Raw genomic sequence first — 22,551 nt, 5'->3', positions numbered from 1 at the left:
TGGCGGGCGCTGCTGGTTAATGCCCCCGTCGCAGTCGATTGATCCACCGAATGCATGGCCTCTGTGGTGCCACCGGTTGTGCTCTTTCTGTCCTTCCAGGATCCGTGGCCATGGCCAAACGACACAGAGGTTGAGCCGGTTCACCTTCACCCTCTAATGACGGATGCGTACTTATGCTCCAACCGTAGGCTGCGTTGGCCAAAGCCCCTGAGAAGACTGCTTCCGGGGAGTGTTCATCTTTTGTCACTTTCCCTCACCAGCCAATCTCTCTCTCTCTCTCTCTCTCGCTCACTCTTATATATATTTATCCATACGACTACTACTAGTACTACTACCAGAGAGAGAGAGAGAGAGAGAGAGAGAGAGAGAGAGAGAGGATGAATTCAAAGTCCTTGTTGAAGTCCCTTTACTTGATCTACAAGTTCTCGATAAGGAGGCTGAGGACTTCCTACGCAAGCTATGGGAGGACACAGAAGCATCCTCCGCCGGAAAAGCTGTCCGGCAAAACCATAGTTTGTGATATGGAGGGAGGGCTCCTCAGGACATCCTCCACCTTCCCATACTTCATGCTGGTGGCACTGGAGGCAGGAGGGCTATTGAGGGGGCTGCTTCTCTTGATTCTGTGCCCTCTGATCTCTTGCCTGAGCCATGAGGTGGGGCTGAGGGTCATGGTCATGGTGTGTTTCCTAGGACTGAGGAAGGACAAATTTAGGGTTGGCAGAGCTGTGCTGCCCAAGTTCTTCCTGGAGGAGGTTGGTTTGGAAGGGTTTGAGGTGGTGAGGAGAGGAGGGAGGAGGGTGTGTGTCAGCTCCATGCCAACCGTAATGGTGGAAGAGTTTCTGCAGGGGTATTTGGACGTGGAGGTGGTGTTGGGGAGGGAGTTGAAGGTGTTCGGCGGGTACTACACCGGGTTGATGGTGGAGGAGGAGGAGGAGGAGACGAAGGCAAGCTTGGCTTTGGAGGAGCTGCTCGGAGATGAGAAGGTGGGGAAAGGCGGGGCTGTTGGATTCGGAAGCTATCCCACTTCTCTTCGCAAGCAGCATCTCTTCTCCCACTGTGAGGTCGGTCAACAAAATCTATGCTATCCATAGCAACACATTATATAAGATAAAAAGCACCCAATTTATAGTAAGATAAATGGCTCGAGCGAAACGTGCTCGTTTCATGACTTGGGGTTTGGTCTCAGGAAGTGTACTCGGTGAGCGAAGCCGAGAAGAGAAGGTGGCATCCGCTGCCAAGCTCCAAGTACCCGAAGCCGCTGGTGTTCCACGACGGCAGAATCGCCTTCAGGCCGACCCCCGTCGCCGCACTGTGCATGTTCGTGTGGCTCCCCCTAGGCTTCCTCCTCGCCTCTGCCCGCGCCCTCGGCTTCATCCTCCTCCCCTACGTTCTCTCCATCCCTTTGCTCGCCTTCCTTGGCATGCGCAGCCGGGTCGTCACCTCCTCTCCTCCCCCCCGCAAGGAGGAGGAGGAGGAGGGCAGGAGCAGCCGGCTCTACATCACCAACCACCGCACCCTCCTCGACCCCCTCGTCATCGCCGCCGCCCTCCGTCGCAACGTCACCGCCACCACCTACAGCGTCAGCCGCATCAGCGAGTGGATCTCCCCCATCAGGACCGTCCGGCTGACGAGGAACAGGGAGGAGGACAAGAGGAGGATGAAGCAGCTGCTCGAGGAAGGGGAACTCGTCGTGGTGTGCCCCGAGGGGACAACGTGCCGCGAGCCGTACCTGCTCCGGTTCAGCCCACTGTTCACGGAGGTGAGCCGGGAGGTCACGCCGGTGGCGTCGGAGACCTCGGTCACCATGTTCTACGGCACCAGCACCAACAAGCTCAAGTTCCTGGACCCCTTGTTCTTCCTCATGAACCCCTTCCCGTGCTACGAGGTGGAGTTCATGGGGAGGGTGCCCACCAGCTCCATCGCCGGTGAGGTCTGCAGCAGCTACCAGATGGCCAACCATCTGCAAGGCGAGATCGGACGGCTTCTGGGCTTCCACTGCACCAGCCTCACCCGGAAAGACAAGTACTTGATGCTCGCAGGCACCGCAGGCGTCGTCGAGGCAGATGACAAGGGCCGGTGATGATGTACATCATCATGCACAGAGAATGCCGACAACTCTCTCTCTCTCTCTCTCTCTCTCTCTCTCTTTCTCTCTTTACTCGGATGCTTAGTTAAGTGCTGCAAGTATTCTTTAACGCGAGAAACTAATAAATAAGTACCGAAAGAAGGTTGTAGTGATTTGACAGCATTCCAAAGAGTGTGCTTCTAATGATTTGGCATTTGTTGATGCATAGTGGAGTGCTACATTTCTCATGTATTTAAATTTAAGTTCAGTGAAAACCTACCTACAGCTTGGATTTATTTGTACATGAAATCAAAACCAAAAAAACATTTGCATCTTGATGGATTTCTGTGCTCTTTGACAACAAAACACACTTGTTTGCAGCTGATCTCACTGCACTCTATTACTTCATTGTTTATTCCATCATCACCACAGGCAAAGTCTACAATGACCATACATTTCAACTTGCTCTGAATACAGACTTCAAAAAGAAACAAAGCCAACTCATTAGTCTGACACAGATCAACTTTCATGTATACTGTCTAACACTGAAAAGTGTCTCATGATGCTTTGACATCCTTTGTTGCACAGCCAGAAAATGATTCTCAACAGTACCTTACAACATAAGTATAAATCTTCAACCACTAGACTTGCATAAAGTCAAAATCTTGCTGGATTGGATTTCCACACTAGCATAGTTTAGCATCAGTGACTGCAGATGATGCGACTCCGGTCGAAGTAATCATCTGTTCAAGCAGGATTAGGAGTGTTGTTATGGCTAATAGGATAAGGTGGTCATGTTTTTTACAGGGTTTCATAGGACCTTTCTTCTTGTTAGAGGTTGTTCTTGAAGCAACTGCCAATTCTGGGAGAAGGGCTCTCATTTGCTATGCTGTTGGCTGTTGGCTTCAAACATGCCGGACTGCATTGCATTCTGCAACCACTCGAAGAACTCCTCCACTGTCACGGCCGCATCAGCAGGACAGACTGCTTATTCCCTGAAACAACATGAGGATCTGTTTCTGAGTGGATAACCTAGCAAAATTATTGACTACAATAAAGATAATCTTTATCATGCATCATTATTGCTGTAATTTATGTAATTATCGAAGTAAGAAGAAAGGGCTGCAAACATGGAAAGAGTAGCAGTGTTAATGATACAATGCTATTAAATTCCGAGGTGGTTGTCTGAAAATTCTAAATTTAATCAAGCAAAGGAAATTTATCATAAAGCTTTATTAAAAATGCTTTTAGCAAACTATATGTGGTAGTTTCAACAAATTCACTAATTTTCATCTTGCACCTTCACAAACTTCCTAGTCTTTTCGTCCCACATATTCTTCTTCCAAAAAACCCAGGTCAGAAGCACACACGACACAATACAATTATACAAATCATAGCTCAGGAAGATGAACCTTGCAAGAATCATATCCACTGGATAAGTTGCTTTGTTTATAATAAAGTTTTTCCATCATAGCTCGGATATAATTCTGCATATAAGAATTTTGCACTCAACCAACATCCGCAATTAGAAGAAGTGGAAGGAAGAATCTTAGAGAAAACTGTGAAGATTCTGATGTACAAAAAGATCAGTGTTATTATTAAAATACAACAAACATATATGGAGATTCCACATACCAACCATTCTGAGTTTAGGGAAGATTTGGGAATTCTCAAAATTTCCAGCGGACGAGTTTGCTTGTATAACCTTCCAAAGTTACGCTAGCTAGAAGATTAATAGGTTAATACATACTACTAAGGTTGAAAATAATATATAAAATCCTATGTTTATCTACAAATGTACTCTAACAATCTTTTCAGTCTGTAGACAAAAAATTCCCTTAGCAAAGATTTTAAAATAGAACATTCAAATTGTAACCCTAAGAAACGGAACTAAAAATAGTCATCCGCATGGCCCCAAGTCGAGTGTGCATGAACTTAAAATTCGCAAAATTGAACACGAAATGCTTTATAGTTTGAAATTTACATGGGCCCAAATGTTCACCTATGCTTAGAAAGGTAATGTAAGAGTATCTATGAATGCAAGAGGAGCAGTGTATACTACCAAGTCATAATGTCCTAAATATTGGGGTCAGCTACATGGATGATTTCCTACTATTGAATTCTATACAATGCAATATCCTTAAATAAATCAAGAATATTTTATGCTTATTTATAATTTATAACAAGATCTTTTCAAGTCTGACTTCTTGTACCACTATTACTAAGTTATATTGAACCACAATATAACAACAGATATATGTCTCATTCAAACATATTTATATCATCTTAGACACCGAGCTCATTTTATCCATTCTTAGAGTTATGCCAAATGAAATCCTTATTCTATTCCTATAACCGCACACATCCATTTCGATGAACACAAGCTTTTTAAACATGATGAAGCACAAGCAATGTAAGAAAAAGATGAAGTCAATATAATGGCTATACAGAATCTTAAATATCAATGACGAAGAGCAATACCATATGGATGATGACTATGCCTTGTGTGACAATCTCTGGGCAATAATATGTCATGCATATCACTTGTTGATTAGTTAGAGAAACTCAATATTGACCAAGCGCATGGCATAATCTGGTCGCTGATTACACAACAAAAGACGCTCAAACTTGTTAATAATTCAAGAAAGAGACATTTGTTGATACTGCAACAATAGAGATAAAAGTTTTCTGTGTGCTAGTCGCAAATTTTATATGCACGATAAGGATCTTATGTACTTCTAGCACCAGGAAAGACCTAAAAACAACTCAGAAATGCCTTTTAATTATTCATTATATTCAAGCTAAATCATTTTCTCCAATGTTCTTGATAGGCAAAACAAGATACGTGAGTGAGAAACAAATAATTAACACAGGTGAGCTGACAAATGCAATATGAAGAAATAAAGAATAAACAATATGTTGGCATATTTCTTAAAAAATAAATTTCTTATTATATATACATATACATATATATACATATATATATATATACACATATACATACATATATGTATATACATATACATATACATATACATATAAGTCAGATGATCCTACGAAGGAAACTTAGGAAAATATTTGATGAACAAACACCAAATGACAGCAGATTGTTAAAATAATGGTTATCCTAAATTTATAAAATCTGGATGGACCTCGCAAGTTGGTTGATTCGAGTATTAGGTAGAAAAACCAATCTCATCATGAACTATCCGGAGAACGTGTAGAGCTAAAATTTATTAGGAAGATGATAAACATGCATAACAAAGACAAACAATTCAGCAATTATTTATACACATCAAACCTTTTAGGACTTGTCTTTCTTTTATGTACACAACATACAGTTGAATCAAAAGGAAATTACAACTCATGTAAACCACTTTGAGAATACTCCAAACCTTAAAGATGACAAGGAAAAAGTGTGCTCCTGAAACCATAAGATGAAAACCACAGTGGATATGTCACAGTTCCATTTGCACCGTATACCTCCTTCCACACCTTGCCCTTCAAGTTGTATATCAAAATCTTCTTCTGCGTCGCCATGAAGGCGACATCTCTCGACTGGCTCACAGGAAATATGCTTGCAGCAAACGCACTGATGCACCGGAGATGCACTCTATCAACCAAAGTCCATTGCTCAGTGTCATGATTTCTTAAAACCCATATGCTCATCCAAACCCCAGTTATCTGAACGACCGACACCGATCCTTCCAGCTCCAGAAGGTAAACCCTGGATCCAGACCTTGTCGTCAGCACTTCATCCGGCAGCAAGATTTTCCCCCAAACTCCACTTTTCAAATCAAAAGCAAGCACATAAGAACAGCTATGCGTCAACCAATGCAGTAAGCCACAAGAAAACACAACTTGGCAGCGATTCATGTGGGTGAACTCGTCGTGCATCAACGAAACCGATCGACTCCAAGAATTGGTTTCCGAATCGAACACCAGGGAGACGAACTCGCCATGAGGCCGGTGACCAAAAAAACGATGGAATCCAGCAAGAACAACATTAAACTTCCAAGAGACGGGATCAAACGCCAAGCCGACGAGGGTAGCCTCGTACTCCGGTTGGCACCGAGTGAGGGGCCTCTCCCTCGCTCTCGGCAGCACACGGAACTCTCGGGTGACCGGATTGCAGACGTAGTAAACGCCACGATTCCGAACGCTGGAGCAGCACAGCAAGCCATTGCAGGAGGCCCTGATCTTGACCTTATCGTTCAAGAATCCCAGGGAGAAGGCCGAGACCCCCCGAAATCGGTCGACCGAGAGGAAGGCGCTGGACTCGGGGAATTCCAACAGCAAGATGGGGTCTTTGGGGCCGATCCGGAAGTAGAGGTCGACGAAGTGCTTCTCAAAGGGCAATCGGTTCCACAGCTTGCAGACGGACCTGCATCGGAAGAGGGAATAGACGGGCAGCCGCGCGAGGATCTGTGTGACGATGTCGGTCGGGAGGACTCCATAAGGGGATTCTGACGAGCTCATCTAATTCGCCAGGGAATCCACCATAAAGCTTCGATTCCGACTGCGAGGGGACTCGAGAGGGGCTCTCCGCCACTGCTGACGATCGCAATCTCGATCGCGAACGCTCCGAAGGCAGGCGAGATGGAACCCTAAAAGAGGCGCATACGAAACAGGCGAACTTAATAGGCCGCAATGGTGACACGTAGGCCTTCGATCCACGTGAGAGAAAGCGGTTCGGCTTAGTTCCCACTTCCCGGTTCAATTCGGCTTTAGGTTCGGTTTTAGAATAAAATTTTCTAACCAAACCAAATAGTTTAAAATCAACCCGAATTAATCTAAAATTAAATTAAACCGAATTAAGCTTTCCTCTTCCCTATTTATCTTTTAACGACGATCGAAAAAATATCATTAATATTCAGATTATCTGAAGTGTCTCTAAGGTAAAAACGTTAAATTTTCTATGTGTCATCTACGTGAAGATCGATATCAAAAGAAATTTATTTCATTCATGTCCAAATTAGTAACTCGAGACTTGTGCGGATGTCGTAGTAAAAATAAATTCTTTCCTTCTCTATGTTAAAAATAAATTTCTATACCTAATCGTAAAGGATAAGAATAAAGCTTACAATTAATTGTTTTGAATCTTTGTTCATGTGGATAGATGAATGGAATAGTGACCTTCATCTTCTTCTTCTTCTTTAGACATCACATGATGATGACAATACGAATGATAATTAGCCGACAATGTACTTCCTATTAATGATGACATAGCAAATTCACTATCAAGATCTAAAACAACCTCCAATAATAATTTTTTTTATAGTAAAACCACCTCGTTTAGTCATTGATTATCCTCTTAGAACAAAAATGGCATCATGGACTCATTCCTCCTAGTAAGCAAATCGCCAAACCTACTGAGCGTAGTGAGATTTGCTCACTGATAGGAGGAATGAAGCCTTGTTTTTGGGCAGTAAACTTTTGTCAAAAGTGCTTGATAATATCAAGCTGGGGTAAAGTGGGATTCATAGTTTACCTCTGGAACAAGACAATGTCATTCCAAACATATATATATGAGAAATAAGTCTTTTTATCATGGCTATAGGTCCTTTTTCTGGTTGATGCTGCTGCTTCTGTTTTAGCACTCTTCTTCTTGGGATAGCTCATGCTGTTCAATCAAGTTAGATGTTTAAGTTGGGTGGATTGCATGTACTTCATATGAGCCACTTAGTAAGTTGGCATACACAGAGGACAGGGATTTACCGAAAATATTTGAACTTAATTGCATGCCCATTTTATACATGTAGACAATACTCAAGTAGAAAATAAGTAGTTGTGCATCAGCAACGAGTTCATGTAGAATCATCTGAAACAACAGAAAGAGCTGCACAACTCAGCTATCCTCTCTGTATCATTCCAATGGATTTCATAGTTCAGAACCTGTTCTATCATTTCATGGTAGGAGTCACAAACCTACTTTGCAGGATTAGTTAAGGGGTATATAAGCACACAACCACAAATTTCAAGTTGAAACCACGCAATAAACAACACTATGCTGTTAGAAACAAATCTTAATCACCATCTAATTTGATGTCAGGTAGCAGTGGTGAATCAATGTGTCACCAATAATATACATGTTGACTTCCTGTTACATAGCCCAACATTGGGTACCATTAGGCCACACTGTCACCATCAGTGCTAGCTCAACAAAAATAATGAGCATACCCCATGGGACAAGTGGGCAAATAAATAATGTCTTTATCTAAACAAGAAGGGCTCCAATCTCTCCAAGTGCGGACGACGATCCCTTCCATTTATTATTTCTTTCTACACATACAGTATGGTGATTAAAAAAAATGAAGAAAAAAAAATCTTGATGTAGTTATACGAAGATGTGTGATTTGGCAGCACGGCGGGAGCATTTGATACGAGGACTCTTAGCCAGGCTGCATGCACAGCCCTCCAGAAGCTCGAGGTCTTCCTCAAATGTTAGTATGGAAGCCAGCTCTGGATTCTCCAGCAGCAACTTTGATGCCAGGAACCCAGCAATTGTCCATGTCTGATAGAGCCGAGACTGCTTTCCAATAAATCTTCCACTTGGGGTATCATAATATTCAGGCCACCTGTCATTTGAAAGGTGGTTCTCAGCTATGGCAATTGCCTTTCGGGCAGATTCAGGTCGACCCATTTTGATGCAAGCCAGCGTGAACTGAAACATCAGAATATTTGGTTAAGTAAAATGCTTGGAAGGAATAGAGAGTCTGAGAGTGCTCCGTGTTAAGGCTATAATACCTGCCATAACAGAGTAGGCCATGATCCACCATTATGATATGACCAAGGCCTGCAAAACAAGTTATTATTGTTACAAAGAGGGACTTGACAAAAAGAAACCTACAACTTTCTGTTCTTTTTTTCTTGTTAGCCAATAGAAAAGAGACAAGTCACAGCCAACTAACTTGCAGATATATCTTAGGTTATCTTCCCATGAGGGTAACATATTTATCTTGAGTTCAACAATATAGATTATCCAGATATGCAAACAGTTTAATGTGTGTCTGGTTTAGATATGTTAGCCAATATTTCATATTGTTCTCCATAAATATCACAAAATATTGTTCATTGATAAAAAGTACATATTTCCAAACTATCCAGTACCATAGCGGCGTAGCCTAGGTAGGTAAGCATGGCAAGAAAACCCACATGATTACTGCCGCTAATTGATCTATTAGCATACATCCAAATCCCTCAAAGTCATCATGTGCCAGTTTGAGTAACAATATGTTCACTAGTGTATGGCTTTCCACAAAATAAGATTGCAACATCTTTCCAAGATGGTGCATGGTTTAAAAGAAATTAAATAAAAGGTTAAGCTCAAACCTCAGAGTGGGATGACATGTTATAAAACACGGTTCGAGGTAGTGCAAATGCTTATTAATTAGCAATCACTGAATTGACTTCCACAGTCGTAACTTCAATAGGAAATTTCTCAGAACAGAAAATGCAACAAAAACAATTATCAATATCATGCTATCTTTAGTTATATATTACATGAGACGAGGAATTAGAGACAGCTGCCTGACAAACAGAAAAAGCCAAAAGGTGAAAGCAGTAATTCCATAAGAAAATATCATGCTATCTTTGGTTATATTATTTATCATGGTCAACACAAAAGATTCATCTCAATTTCTCAGATGATAGGGGGGAAATTGCCAAAAAAAAAAGCAAGGACCATAACTTAATTCTAAAATAGTTTTAGCTGATGTGGAAATTTTACTTCACATTGTGGATGGACTTCTATAGTTGACTCAACATAAACACCTACTAATATCACATTATTAATATTAAAAAACACCATGCTGAGTGTAAATACTTACGTATTCTTCGGATCACTTCCAGTAGTTATGCGCCATTCTTCGTTTTCTAAGGCAGGATAACATATCTTCAAAGGCATATTCCCAACAAGCTCATCCCATTTGTCTTCAATGAGATCAAGAATGCCCTCAGCTTGTTTTGGAGTGGCTAAAGATGAAATGATGGCCCATAAATTACCAAGCGAAAAGAACCTAAAATCCATGTGAGCTGGTTGAAGGTTCCCAATAAAGTAGCCACCTTTTTCAGGAATCCAGTCCACCAGCCAACCAGGAATTTGCTCAGGATAGATGTTGAACTTGTTAATAGCGTCTTGAGAATATTCTTCAGTCTTATAACGATAAATCTCATTGACCTTCTTCATATCCGCCCAATAGTACTCTCTGATGTGGAATGATAATGCACTCAGTCTGTTATTGATAGCACGCAATACATTTTTTGATCCATCATTGGCAACAATCATTTCACGTGAGCAACGCAGAGCACAGTAGAATAGAGCCTGTATACCGTAACTTGTTAAACACATGATAGATCTCTTTCTGATGTAAATAAATAGTAATCATATCAAACAATTTGATTCATTGAATGTCCAGAAATGCTCCAGCTCAGAGAACAACTCGACCAGCAAACAAGTAAAACTAAGGCAAAATTTTGAAACCTAATAAGAATTCAGAATGGTAATCACTTGAATACTTGCATGCAAGTGATCATAGGAGGATTAAACATTAATTGTTTTGCTATTTACAAGCATCTTTCAGAGATTAAAGTACAAATGAACAATAAAATCCAGTTTGTTATAGTATCTTGGTTTTGATAGTGGAATTCAAAACAAGAAAGAAAATACCGAGTGTCAGGAAGAGCACAACATAAATTTGCCTCTCAAACAAACCTACAAAGCAAGTCCAGGAATAGCATTCAGGATAAAATGCATCCTATGTGTAGCTACCCTACCCATGTCAACTAGGATACCACAAATACGACAATTAACTATTAAAAACCTAAATCTGATAGGCAACTTGAAAGTGAGCCTCCAACTTGCTCAGATAATACAGCATATAACAGCTTTAAGCAACAAATGTGTAAGCACTAAACTATTCTTAAAGAAAAAATGTCGCATCAGACTCCGCTTACTTGGATCTCAAGAGGATGCCCATGGATACCCATTCTTCGATCTATCATGCAAGAGCCATCAGTGACAAGCAGTGTAGGGAACATGTCAAACCCATCAGACAAGCATAAGTTCAATATCAGTTTGATTCCAGTTTGCACATCGATTCTCTCTTGCAATGCATAGTCACCACTAATCTTTCCATAAGCTCTTAGCAAGATGATCCACCATAATCCTGCCAAAGAAAGGCATGAATTAGACACCCTACCAATAGTCACTATTAGACCCATTCCTAAAACAACTTCAATGAGAAAACAAACAACTCCAGAAATCTAAATAAGATGCCCACCAGAATCTACTGGAGCAACACGTCCGATGGCCGATTCACCAAAATCAGGGTCCAAGAACTCCTCAACTTCACCATTGCTTCCCTGAGGAACACTTCTAACCTTGAAGCTTGCCGGCATCAACCCTTGTCCAGGGCTGTAGCAATCCACAGTCTTTTCCCAACTCTGCACATCAAAAAAGAAAGAACCAAAATTACTTCATGTAGCATTCAATTGACGAAAGAGATAGTAATAAATTTATGTAAGATCATTGCATTAAAATTTTAATCAGAAAGCATTGCCTATATTTATTTAGGCAATGAACCACAAGTTGTATGCTTCAAGAAGCCTATAGAAGAATCTTTCTGTCATCATTTTGTCATATAACTTTTGTTTCATTAAATTTTCATCGATGTGAAATTGGAAGAACATTGACTTGATTTAGTCTGGAAAATAAACCAAAGCCAATCAGCACAGTTGGTATTGACGAGACAACGAATCAAAATATTTATCACAAAGGCTCATGATTCTCATGGAAAAGCATCTGCGAAATGCATGAATGACCAGAAGAACCTCTGGTAGGATGAATCGATTTTTTAGACCAGAAAAAAAAAATCTACAATTGCAGTAACAGTTATTTTTTGTCTTGTACATCTGATGCTTCTGATTAGTAAAAATATGTAAAAAAGGTACAAAGTAAATCCAAATAAAACACTAAATTGCCCAGCCATTACGATAATGAAACCCTCGACAAATTTGAAGTTTTTCTTCTTTTGAGCGAGTGGTGAACTTGAGATCAATTTTGTTAAAGCAATATTAATGAAATTATACCCAAAGAAGATTTATGATAGCTGAAAATAAAGGATACTCAGATCTAAAGCATAGGTAGGACATATAAATTATGGTCGGAACATCATCAACCAAACCAGCACATCAAACAACGCCAACAGATCCAATAGTAAACATCCAAAAACACTCCAAAATTCAGTAGATTCCATCAACAGATTGCAGCCAAAAAAAAAAGCATGTTACTAAAGGAGCGATGTTTTGGAGGTGCCAAAAAACAAAATCAATCAACTAAGAACCAGCATCAACATTAACCATTTCCATAATTCGTGAGGCAGCTTCTGATGAAGCCAGACGTAAAGAGCCATGAAACTGGTTATTATCCGAAATCACCAAGAAACTTGTTGGAATGTAATAGATTTCCACCAAGAGATCTACAAAGCAATTGATAATAGACAACAGAAGAACGATGAGATTTTGATCCGCGTTACCTGCAAATGCAAGGTGTGGAGGAGGAAATTCCGCACGATCTCCATCTCCCCCTTGAGGAGGAAGGCGAGGGCCGAGGGCACAAAGTCGCGGATGAAGACCTGGTCGTAATTGAGTGGCTCCACTGCGGGATCGATCGCAGCCAACGTCCCCACAGGGCTCCCACAGTACGTCACCACCGCATTCTTCAACAGCCTCCACGCCTCCTTCTCCGACTCCGACTGTAACCGCCCCTTAGCCACCTCCGACCGGTCCTCCTCCTCCACCGCTTCCTTCTTCGTCTTCTCCCCCCCCACCGCAGGTGGCTGCTCCACGCTGTCGATCACGAGGGGCTTCACGGCCGCGAGGCCCTGGACGAAGATCCGTCCGAAGTCCTTGTCCCCGCCGGGCCGGGGCACGGGCCCTACCGAGGTGGAGAGGCGGCGGGGGTCGGAGACCGCGGCCCCGTCCCTCGCGGGGGCGACGGCGGCGCGGACCCACGCAGCGGCCGATCGGCGGGGCGGGAGGGCGCAGGGGCACCGGGAGAAGTGGCGGCGGCCGCGGGAGCATCTGAGGAAGAAGGGGAGGGCGGCGATACGGCGGCCGTGTCGGTGGGGGCATCTCGGGAGGATCTGGGCGGCGATTAGGCGGCAGCAGGGCCTCACGGCGACGGCCAGCCCCATTGAACCCGTTGCATTCATGACACACACAGCCGAGGCACCAAAGAAGAAACGCCAAGCTAAAACAGCAGCGATCGCTTTACAGAGCAAGGAAGGGGAATAAATATAGCGGAGAAGGAAGAGAGAGAGCGAAAGGTAGCCATTTTAAGAGGGGCGGTGGCGCGCGTGGAAGTGCGAAGGAAGGGGGCAGCCTTTACCTTAAAAATAAAAAGGAAATAAAAAAGAAGTTAAAAAATGTGGTCAAAAGAGGACAAAAAAGGGCAATAGATCACGTGGAGCACCGCCCACGGGAACGGCACGTTCCGGTATGGTCGGAGGCGATATCCACTGCACCAGCGCCGACCGTCCGATCCAAGGCGATCACGGATACCGGGGCAGATGATCTTTTTTCCGTTGGATAAACCGTTGACGTGACGAATATATATATATATATATATATATATATATATATATATATACTATTATTCTTTTTCTATAACCTAAAATTTTAGACATTATATCCCTCTTCGCCTTTAAAATATTATTATGATCGTGTAGAACAATACAGATTTTTTGTAAAATCACTATATATATATATATAATTTTTTAATATTCAATAAAAATAATAAATATTATAAAAATAAATTCTACATGTGTTCTATTAGTGGATTTGGAAGAAAGTAGAAATACATTATCACAAAAATTCATGATGTGACTTAATATTTTTTTCAAAAATATTAGGATCAGAAAATAAATAAGATAAAATTTTATGACGAATGGATTGAATGGGATGGGGAATATTGCATCACCATCATAACTTTTCACCGTGGAATTGGATTCGGATGAGGGAGGAATTAGACAAACATCTACCTTTCCAACTTTTCCATCAATTTCTTATAGATAAATATCCAAGAAACCACAGAAAGATCTACCAACGAGAAGCCGGTCAAAGTTAGACAATACCAATCTTTCTAACTTGTTGATGTCTCTCTCTCTGACAAAATATCTAAGCGGATGAAGAAGAAAGATCTACCGCTGAGGAAAGCCAGAAAAATTGTGTGCGGTGTGGATAAAAACTGCATGACTGATTCTATAATCAAAAGAAAGAAGGGAAAGAGAAGAAGCATCAGTGTGTGTTTCCATTTTCTGCAAGTCGAGGACTTGTCCAAACCAAGGTTTCATTCATTCCGAAGTCGAAGTCGTCAAGTAATTTCCATAAAAATGTGAGGATAATGTACGGAATAATGATGCAGAATTCATAAAAGAAGCAGTAAGAAATCATGCACCGACCACATTTGTGGAATGTAAGCGTGATAGCACAATTGGTGCAGCTCGAACGAACGGTTCATCCAAGGAAACTTTTGCTTGTTAGGTGTGACATACTCGTCTCGGCTGCGTGAACTTTTCATAGCCAACAAGAATTGCATGTCACAAAATCTCAAGTTTCATAGTGCAAGTCACTGAACAGACTAAAAAAAGATCTTTTCCAGATTAACTGGTCCACCTCCAACAATTCAATCGCTAATCCTATCTGTAAAAACTCAACGTCACAAAATGTGGAAACTGGAGAAAGATTGTTGCCTTTACTTACTCATTCCCTGACAGATCGGATAATGCAGCCTAAGAACATACATAGATAACAAAAGTGCCACTTGGAATGGCAGTTGATGCATACTGATCTAAAAACTCAGCTAAAGAAAGTGCGTGAAGATCACATTCTATCCTCTCTTTTCCGTGGAGCACAAGTAATATGAGATCATCGCAGTTGCCGACAAAACCACAGCTTGCTTTACTTCCAAGGACTCTGATATCCCTAGCTTCTCCGTATCTCCAACCTGCATCAGGCACATGTAATTTGGCCCAATGAAAATGAAACTTCAGTAGAGACTTCACACCATAAAATGGTGAGGACTCCATTGCTCGAGAAATCCTTGTGGTTGATCAATAGAGTAGTAATGCTTTGTCTTTGGAACTCTTGATAGGAGTTTTAAACCGTTTTGTTCGCAAATTTACACTTGTATTGGGCTTACAAAATATGGAACTTGGCGAGTTACACTTGTGGTTGGTTGCAGATGTGCTTTAGGGCGAAAGAGGATGTCACGCACACAGCTCTCTCTCTCTCTCTCTCTCTCTCTCTCTCTCTCTCTCTCTCTCTCTTTTCACAATATAAATTTACCGTTCACAATATAAATTACATCAAAGCCCTAATTCCATGGAACCATTAAAAAAGAAAATAACATGATAAATAGCATTAAAACGAACCCTGATTTCATGAAAACACTATATAGCTACCGTGTTGTTGCACCACCTGTGTTGGCTTATTCATGATCAATTGATCACAATATGTAACAAAGACTACACACACACATCATATGCACTGACCTGCACTTTTAATTGGTGGGAGACTCCAAAAAAAATATAGTACTAGCCTCATTCTGGTAAACACAAGAACCAAAAATAAACCAAGCTTGTGGAGCGGACAATGCATGCGAACCCCCCCAAAGGGACAATAATAGCTTTGGCACAGTTGGCCATTCATGACTTGCAGTGAATTCCAGCGACATGCCGGTGTTGCTAATGCAAATCAATAATCTACTTCATAAATCCATTCTCGAGTAACTTGAAGTGTTCTTAGAGAACACAACCATATTCATTTTGTGGCAGTAAAAAGACCAGCAGATAACTCAGAAGAGGAGAGAGGAAGGTGCCCAATCGACCTTATGACCCTTGACAGTTGAGATCCGGAGCTTGCAACATTTCCACCACCTCTGCAGCTAAACCATCATAGCGATAACAATAAAAGATATGCTGTGACTGACATCCTGTGGAGCCTCACTGATTGGAATAAGCCACACAACCTCATTTATTGGCTTCAGCCCTTCCCATTATATCTTCCAAACTCCATGTGTCAACCCCCTTATGGCATCTAACTCTTCATTTCAAGTTCCAAATGAAGATCACCTTAAGCTGCTATGCCCATCATATATTCTCCGCGGTCTTGTGCCAGCTTCCTTCCTATGCCTGTCAAACACAGTTCCGGAAACAATGCAGGCCCCATGACCTTACTGTTGAGCAACATTGATGCCATGAAACTGGCACCATCACCCTCTGTGAAACAGTCAACATGGCATCCCAAGCCACAAGCCGCAGGACACCATAGTCACAATCTTAGTTGGGGCACCATTTTCGATAACATTCAAGTCCACTCTGCAGGATACCAAGCATTCAGATATCCCCCAACTGAATGATATCCACAGAGAAAATCTTCAGATATGGCTCATAGACTGTGTTGCACAAGAATTATGTGGTGGATGTCTGTACATTGGCTGTGTGCTGTGCCGAAAGACAATTGCCGATAGACAATTCTTTACAGTGACAAGTGCAATTGTTCCATGTCAGAACCGGTGTAGCACCTTGGGATTTGGAGGCATTCCTTGTCAGGGTCTTCTATAGTCATCAAAAGGAATGAGCAAGACCTTGATAATTATCACCAGAAAAGCAGTGAAGATTTTTTGGCCATCCATGTCGGGATCTTCTATAATGCTCAAGAGAAAACGAGCATAACCTCCCTTACATTATCAGAGAAGCAGTGAGGTTAGGTTGAAGCGCCAGCAATCACCATGTGAACATCAACTCTTTTAGGACACGATGAAAAAATCTAAATGCAAAAAAAGAACACTGTGTGATCTAGAATTTCTCGGAGCACCCTGTGACATATGAATTATGAAAGTGAAATGCTTATTATCTTTTACAATTCAGGCATAAACCGAAAGTAAATTGCATGATTCTTACTGGTCGGAAGGACGGGGGTAAGGGTTGGTTTAATATTAAGGCGATGAACAAAGGATAGAATATCTTCATTGCCAGTTGCCATGAATAGCTTCAACACCTTCTCTGTCAACTTTCCTGCCTGCAAGGTTTACCTGTGTTGGCTTATTCATGATCAATTGATCACAATATGTAACAAAGACTACACACACACATCATATGCACTGACCTGCACTTTTAATTGGTGGGAGACTCCAAAAAAAATATAGTACTAGCCTCATTCTGGTAAACACAAGAACCAAAAATAAACCAAGCTTGTGGAGCGGACAATGCATGCGAACCCCCCCAAAGGGACAATAATAGCTTTGGCACAGTTGGCCATTCATGACTTGCAGTGAATTCCAGCGACATGCCGGTGTTGCTAATGCAAATCAATAATCTACTTCATAAATCCATTCTCGAGTAACTTGAAGTGTTCTTAGAGAACACAACCATATTCATTTTGTGGCAGTAAAAAGACCAGCAGATAACTCAGAAGAGGAGAGAGGAAGGTGCCCAATCGACCTTATGACCCTTGACAGTTGAGATCCGGAGCTTGCAACATTTCCACCACCTCTGCAGCTAAACCATCATAGCGATAACAATAAAAGATATGCTGTGACTGACATCCTGTGGAGCCTCACTGATTGGAATAAGCCACACAACCTCATTTATTGGCTTCAGCCCTTCCCATTATATCTTCCAAACTCCATGTGTCAACCCCCTTATGGCATCTAACTCTTCATTTCAAGTTCCAAATGAAGATCACCTTAAGCTGCTATGCCCATCATATATTCTCCGCGGTCTTGTGCCAGCTTCCTTCCTATGCCTGTCAAACACAGTTCCGGAAACAATGCAGGCCCCATGACCTTACTGTTGAGCAACATTGATGCCATGAAACTGGCACCATCACCCTCTGTGAAACAGTCAACATGGCATCCCAAGCCACAAGCCGCAGGACACCATAGTCACAATCTTAGTTGGGGCACCATTTTCGATAACATTCAAGTCCACTCTGCAGGATACCAAGCATTCAGATATCCCCCAACTGAATGATATCCACAGAGAAAATCTTCAGATATGGCTCATAGACTGTGTTGCACAAGAATTATGTGGTGGATGTCTGTACATTGGCTGTGTGCTGTGCCGAAAGACAATTGCCGATAGACAATTCTTTACAGTGACAAGTGCAATTGTTCCATGTCAGAACCGGTGTAGCACCTTGGGATTTGGAGGCATTCCTTGTCAGGGTCTTCTATAGTCATCAAAAGGAATGAGCAAGACCTTGATAATTATCACCAGAAAAGCAGTGAAGATTTTTTGGCCATCCATGTCGGGATCTTCTATAATGCTCAAGAGAAAACGAGCATAACCTCCCTTACATTATCAGAGAAGCAGTGAGGTTAGGTTGAAGCGCCAGCAATCACCATGTGAACATCAACTCTTTTAGGACACGATGAAAAAATCTAAATGCAAAAAAAGAACACTGTGTGATCTAGAATTTCTCGGAGCACCCTGTGACATATGAATTATGAAAGTGAAATGCTTATTATCTTTTACAATTCAGGCATAAACCGAAAGTAAATTGCATGATTCTTACTGGTCGGAAGGACGGGGGTAAGGGTTGGTTTAATATTAAGGCGATGAACAAAGGATAGAATATCTTCATTGCCAGTTGCCATGAATAGCTTCAACACCTTCTCTGTCAACTTTCCTGCCTGCAAGGTTTACCTGTGTTGGCTTATTCATGATCAATTGATCACAATATGTAACAAAGACTACACACACACATCATATGCACTGACCTGCACTTTTAATTGGTGGGAGACTCCAAAAAAAATATAGTACTAGCCTCATTCTGGTAAACACAAGAACCAAAAATAAACCAAGCTTGTGGAGCGGACAATGCATGCGAACCCCCCCAAAGGGACAATAATAGCTTTGGCACAGTTGGCCATTCATGACTTGCAGTGAATTCCAGCGACATGCCGGTGTTGCTAATGCAAATCAATAATCTACTTCATAAATCCATTCTCGAGTAACTTGAAGTGTTCTTAGAGAACACAACCATATTCATTTTGTGGCAGTAAAAAGACCAGCAGATAACTCAGAAGAGGAGAGAGGAAGGTGCCCAATCGACCTTATGACCCTTGACAGTTGAGATCCGGAGCTTGCAACATTTCCACCACCTCTGCAGCTAAACCATCATAGCGATAACAATAAAAGATATGCTGTGACTGACATCCTGTGGAGCCTCACTGATTGGAATAAGCCACACAACCTCATTTATTGGCTTCAGCCCTTCCCATTATATCTTCCAAACTCCATGTGTCAACCCCCTTATGGCATCTAACTCTTCATTTCAAGTTCCAAATGAAGATCACCTTAAGCTGCTATGCCCATCATATATTCTCCGCGGTCTTGTGCCAGCTTCCTTCCTATGCCTGTCAAACACAGTTCCGGAAACAATGCAGGCCCCATGACCTTACTGTTGAGCAACATTGATGCCATGAAACTGGCACCATCACCCTCTGTGAAACAGTCAACATGGCATCCCAAGCCACAAGCCGCAGGACACCATAGTCACAATCTTAGTTGGGGCACCATTTTCGATAACATTCAAGTCCACTCTGCAGGATACCAAGCATTCAGATATCCCCCAACTGAATGATATCCACAGAGAAAATCTTCAGATATGGCTCATAGACTGTGTTGCACAAGAATTATGTGGTGGATGTCTGTACATTGGCTGTGTGCTGTGCCGAAAGACAATTGCCGATAGACAATTCTTTACAGTGACAAGTGCAATTGTTCCATGTCAGAACCGGTGTAGCACCTTGGGATTTGGAGGCATTCCTTGTCAGGGTCTTCTATAGTCATCAAAAGGAATGAGCAAGACCTTGATAATTATCACCAGAAAAGCAGTGAAGATTTTTTGGCCATCCATGTCGGGATCTTCTATAATGCTCAAGAGAAAACGAGCATAACCTCCCTTACATTATCAGAGAAGCAGTGAGGTTAGGTTGAAGCGCCAGCAATCACCATGTGAACATCAACTCTTTTAGGACACGATGAAAAAATCTAAATGCAAAAAAAGAACACTGTGTGATCTAGAATTTCTCGGAGCACCCTGTGACATATGAATTATGAAAGTGAAATGCTTATTATCTTTTACAATTCAGGCATAAACCGAAAGTAAATTGCATGATTCTTACTGGTCGGAAGGACGGGGGTAAGGGTTGGTTTAATATTAAGGCGATGAACAAAGGATAGAATATCTTCATTGCCAGTTGCCATGAATAGCTTCAACACCTTCTCTGTCAACTTTCCTGCCTGCAAGGTTTTCTGTCCAATTAAAATTGGTCATGTCAGATGTGTACATGCTTAAAGAGGCAAAGATGCATGAATCATCTGAGCTAAATGGTTTGCGTTAAAAGATTAAACAAACTAATTCAATAGTAATAGGACAAAAGATGTGTGCATGACATTGCACTTGTGGGCACAAAATAACAAGTTTGGTTTAGCATCTTTCATCTTTTTGTCTTTTAACTTTAATCTAAGGAATGCTAGTTTTACTTGAATAAAATCATAAAAACATAGAACTAGGACATGAACAGTATACAAAGAAAACCCTATGATATTACAAGGTTATCGGTCAATAAATTGCATGGCTGCGGGTCAGAGTGATAGTGTCATAATTTTATCAAGTGACATCCAATCAACCTAAGGAAAGGAAGTTTTCAAAGATGAACATTAATATTGACATTGCACTTGCGAGTCAGAGGTACATACAGGTTTGAGCCACCCAATTACCAGTGGTACAAACCAACTGTGAAATACTGTGTTGGAATCTATTACTCGAGTCATGGAAATCAAGTCCGAAGCTTTTATACCCTCTTCTTAATCATTATCTCTCCCCACTGTCATCTTCATTTTTCCTTCTCTTCCTCCTAGTTCCCACCTCAACTTCCAATTTAGATCAAGTTGGATGTTGGCCCCCCTCCTCTAGTGAACTCTCCTAAATGTCTTTGTAACCAACAATCATATGATGCTCACAACTCGAAAATTCCAACACAGAAAGAACTGATGAACTACAGTGTTATTTTTTGTTCTTTATAATAACCATTTCTTGTTCTCATCCTTTTTCTTTCCCTTGATAAATAAAGGAACTGAAAACACTGACGTATTGAATTAGTGCCCATCCATCACCCTCAACACTCTCATGTAAAAGCCTCTTTACAAGAAAGCTAACTAATGAAACTACAGTATTAGGAGGAATCTATCATAAAAGAAAATTAAAGGCAGCCCAGTGGACGACGCTCCCACCAATAAGGGTCAAGAAAGGGTCAACAGAGACAGGCTTACCCTAAGGAGCTTGCAAGTGATCACAGGGGTCTCAGAAGGAAATATAGTATGCACAGGTTGTTCAGTCCATCTCCACTTATTACAGAAATCTTGGTAAGATCGATCTAAAAATGCCAAGAAATGGCCATGAAACCCAAACAGCATCAAGATCCGTGCTCCCAGTTCGTACGAGTGGACTATCGCTGCAACGTCAACTCGAGATCGCAAAAAGAAACTATTACTTGGTTAAGGAGTAGCCCAACAACCTATAGATCAACAAAATCAAACATGAAAAGCAGATCGACATCCATCGGAATCTCACGTCTTCGGGTCTCCGTATGTCGAACACAAATCCGCCTACGAGAACCCCCAACTGCCGGCAAGATCAAGAAACTCTAATCGTTAAATCCATCTAGAGAGAGAGAGAGAGAGGGGAAACTGTAGTGGACGGCCAGATCAAGAAACCCTAGTGATGAAATCGAAGCCGAGGGGGCAAAGAAAGAGAGGAGAGTTACCCAGAAGAGCTCGAGGACGATGGGGTCAGGGATGGCGGATAGATCGGCGATGTGGGCGATGTGGCGGAGGGCGGAGTCGATGGTGAGAGACAGCAGGGTAGGCGGTTGCATCGCCTTCAAGAATCCAATTCCCTCCTTCCCCCTCCAACCTTCTTCCTCAACGAAGAATATTATTACCCATCACGCCTTATTTATATATATATATATAGTAAATGTGTCGGCGTTCCACGCAAGTTTCCATCTCACAGTACACGTGGCTCCAAATCCAATCCCTTGTTTTGGGCTGACTACAAGCCCAAGCCCTTCTTTTGGGCTGATTACGAGCAACTTTTTGAGGACGAAATCGACAATTCCTTAATGAGATCAACATTAAGCATAAATTATTTTATTTCAAATAAAATTTAGGAAATAAGTATTTGGATGATGTTATTTTTGTCCATAAATTAAATAAAAATAAATATTAAATAAATACTAAAATTAAAAAAAATATATATTACCTTAGGTTCACTTTCCCTAATTTAAGGGGAGGAATTTCTTTTCATTTGTTAGTTACTAAGTGGCGAGATGAGTTGTATGTTGGTGATGAGAGATAGGTATTCCTATATTTTATTAAAAAAATTAAGTATTTAAAATTTTATTTTTAGATTAA

At 41.6% G+C, this 22,551-nt stretch overlaps 4 protein-coding genes across 6 annotated transcripts; 1 reads left to right on the top strand and 3 right to left on the bottom strand.

Moving 5' to 3' along the window:
• The first annotated feature begins 321 nt into the window (after positions 1–321).
• Positions 322–2,248, top strand: LOC135618785 (probable glycerol-3-phosphate acyltransferase 3). Its single transcript, XM_065120017.1, has 2 exons — positions 322–1,061; positions 1,187–2,248. The coding sequence occupies exons 1-2, from the start codon at positions 378–380 to the stop codon at positions 2,078–2,080; spliced, it is 1,578 nt and encodes a 525-aa protein (XP_064976089.1). The 5' UTR covers positions 322–377; the 3' UTR covers positions 2,081–2,248.
• Positions 2,249–2,502: 254 nt separating this feature from the next.
• LOC135618786 (F-box protein At5g49610-like) lies at positions 2,503–6,668 on the bottom strand. 2 transcript variants are annotated; one of them, XR_010489149.1, is made up of 3 exons: positions 5,461–6,668; positions 4,547–4,665; positions 2,503–3,060 (listed from the first exon to the last, which is right to left on the bottom strand). XR_010489149.1 is itself a non-coding variant. In XM_065120018.1 (2 exons), the coding sequence occupies exon 1, from the start codon at positions 6,542–6,544 to the stop codon at positions 5,462–5,464; it is 1,083 nt and encodes a 360-aa protein (XP_064976090.1). In that variant the 5' UTR covers positions 6,545–6,668; the 3' UTR covers positions 2,503–3,060; position 5,461. The 2 variants fall into 2 exon arrangements, 1 of the variants encoding a protein (XP_064976090.1); XM_065120018.1 differs by lacking the exon at positions 4,547–4,665.
• Positions 6,669–8,061: 1,393 nt separating this feature from the next.
• On the bottom strand, positions 8,062–13,425 carry LOC135582116 (alkaline/neutral invertase A, mitochondrial-like). The gene is made up of 6 exons (XM_065120016.1): positions 12,601–13,425; positions 11,347–11,509; positions 11,021–11,232; positions 9,895–10,388; positions 8,813–8,861; positions 8,062–8,729 (listed from the first exon to the last, which is right to left on the bottom strand). The coding sequence occupies exons 1-6, from the start codon at positions 13,276–13,278 to the stop codon at positions 8,403–8,405; spliced, it is 1,923 nt and encodes a 640-aa protein (XP_064976088.1). The 5' UTR covers positions 13,279–13,425; the 3' UTR covers positions 8,062–8,402.
• A 2,032-nt stretch (positions 13,426–15,457) lies between these two features.
• LOC135618784 (uncharacterized) lies at positions 15,458–22,080 on the bottom strand. Of its 2 annotated transcripts, none has more exons than XM_065120015.1 (7): positions 21,903–22,080; positions 20,259–20,376; positions 18,849–20,173; positions 18,644–18,761; positions 17,234–18,558; positions 17,029–17,146; positions 15,458–16,943 (listed from the first exon to the last, which is right to left on the bottom strand). In XM_065120015.1, exons 1-3 carry the CDS (start codon positions 22,011–22,013, stop codon positions 20,154–20,156), a joined length of 249 nt encoding a protein of 82 aa, XP_064976087.1. In that variant the 5' UTR covers positions 22,014–22,080; the 3' UTR covers positions 15,458–16,943; positions 17,029–17,146; positions 17,234–18,558; positions 18,644–18,761; positions 18,849–20,153. The 2 variants fall into 2 exon arrangements, with proteins under 2 accessions (XP_064976087.1, XP_064976086.1); XM_065120014.1 differs by having other exon boundaries at positions 20,259–20,388; positions 21,903–22,077.
• Between the last annotated feature and the right edge of the window lie 471 nt (positions 22,081–22,551).

Source organism: Musa acuminata, chromosome BXJ2-8 (genome assembly GCF_036884655.1).
Source record: "Musa acuminata AAA Group cultivar baxijiao chromosome BXJ2-8, Cavendish_Baxijiao_AAA, whole genome shotgun sequence".
Classification (NCBI taxonomy): Eukaryota; Viridiplantae; Streptophyta; class Magnoliopsida; order Zingiberales; family Musaceae; genus Musa; species Musa acuminata.
Note: the sequence above shows the minus strand (reverse complement) of the source record. Positions and strands in the feature narration are given on the sequence as shown.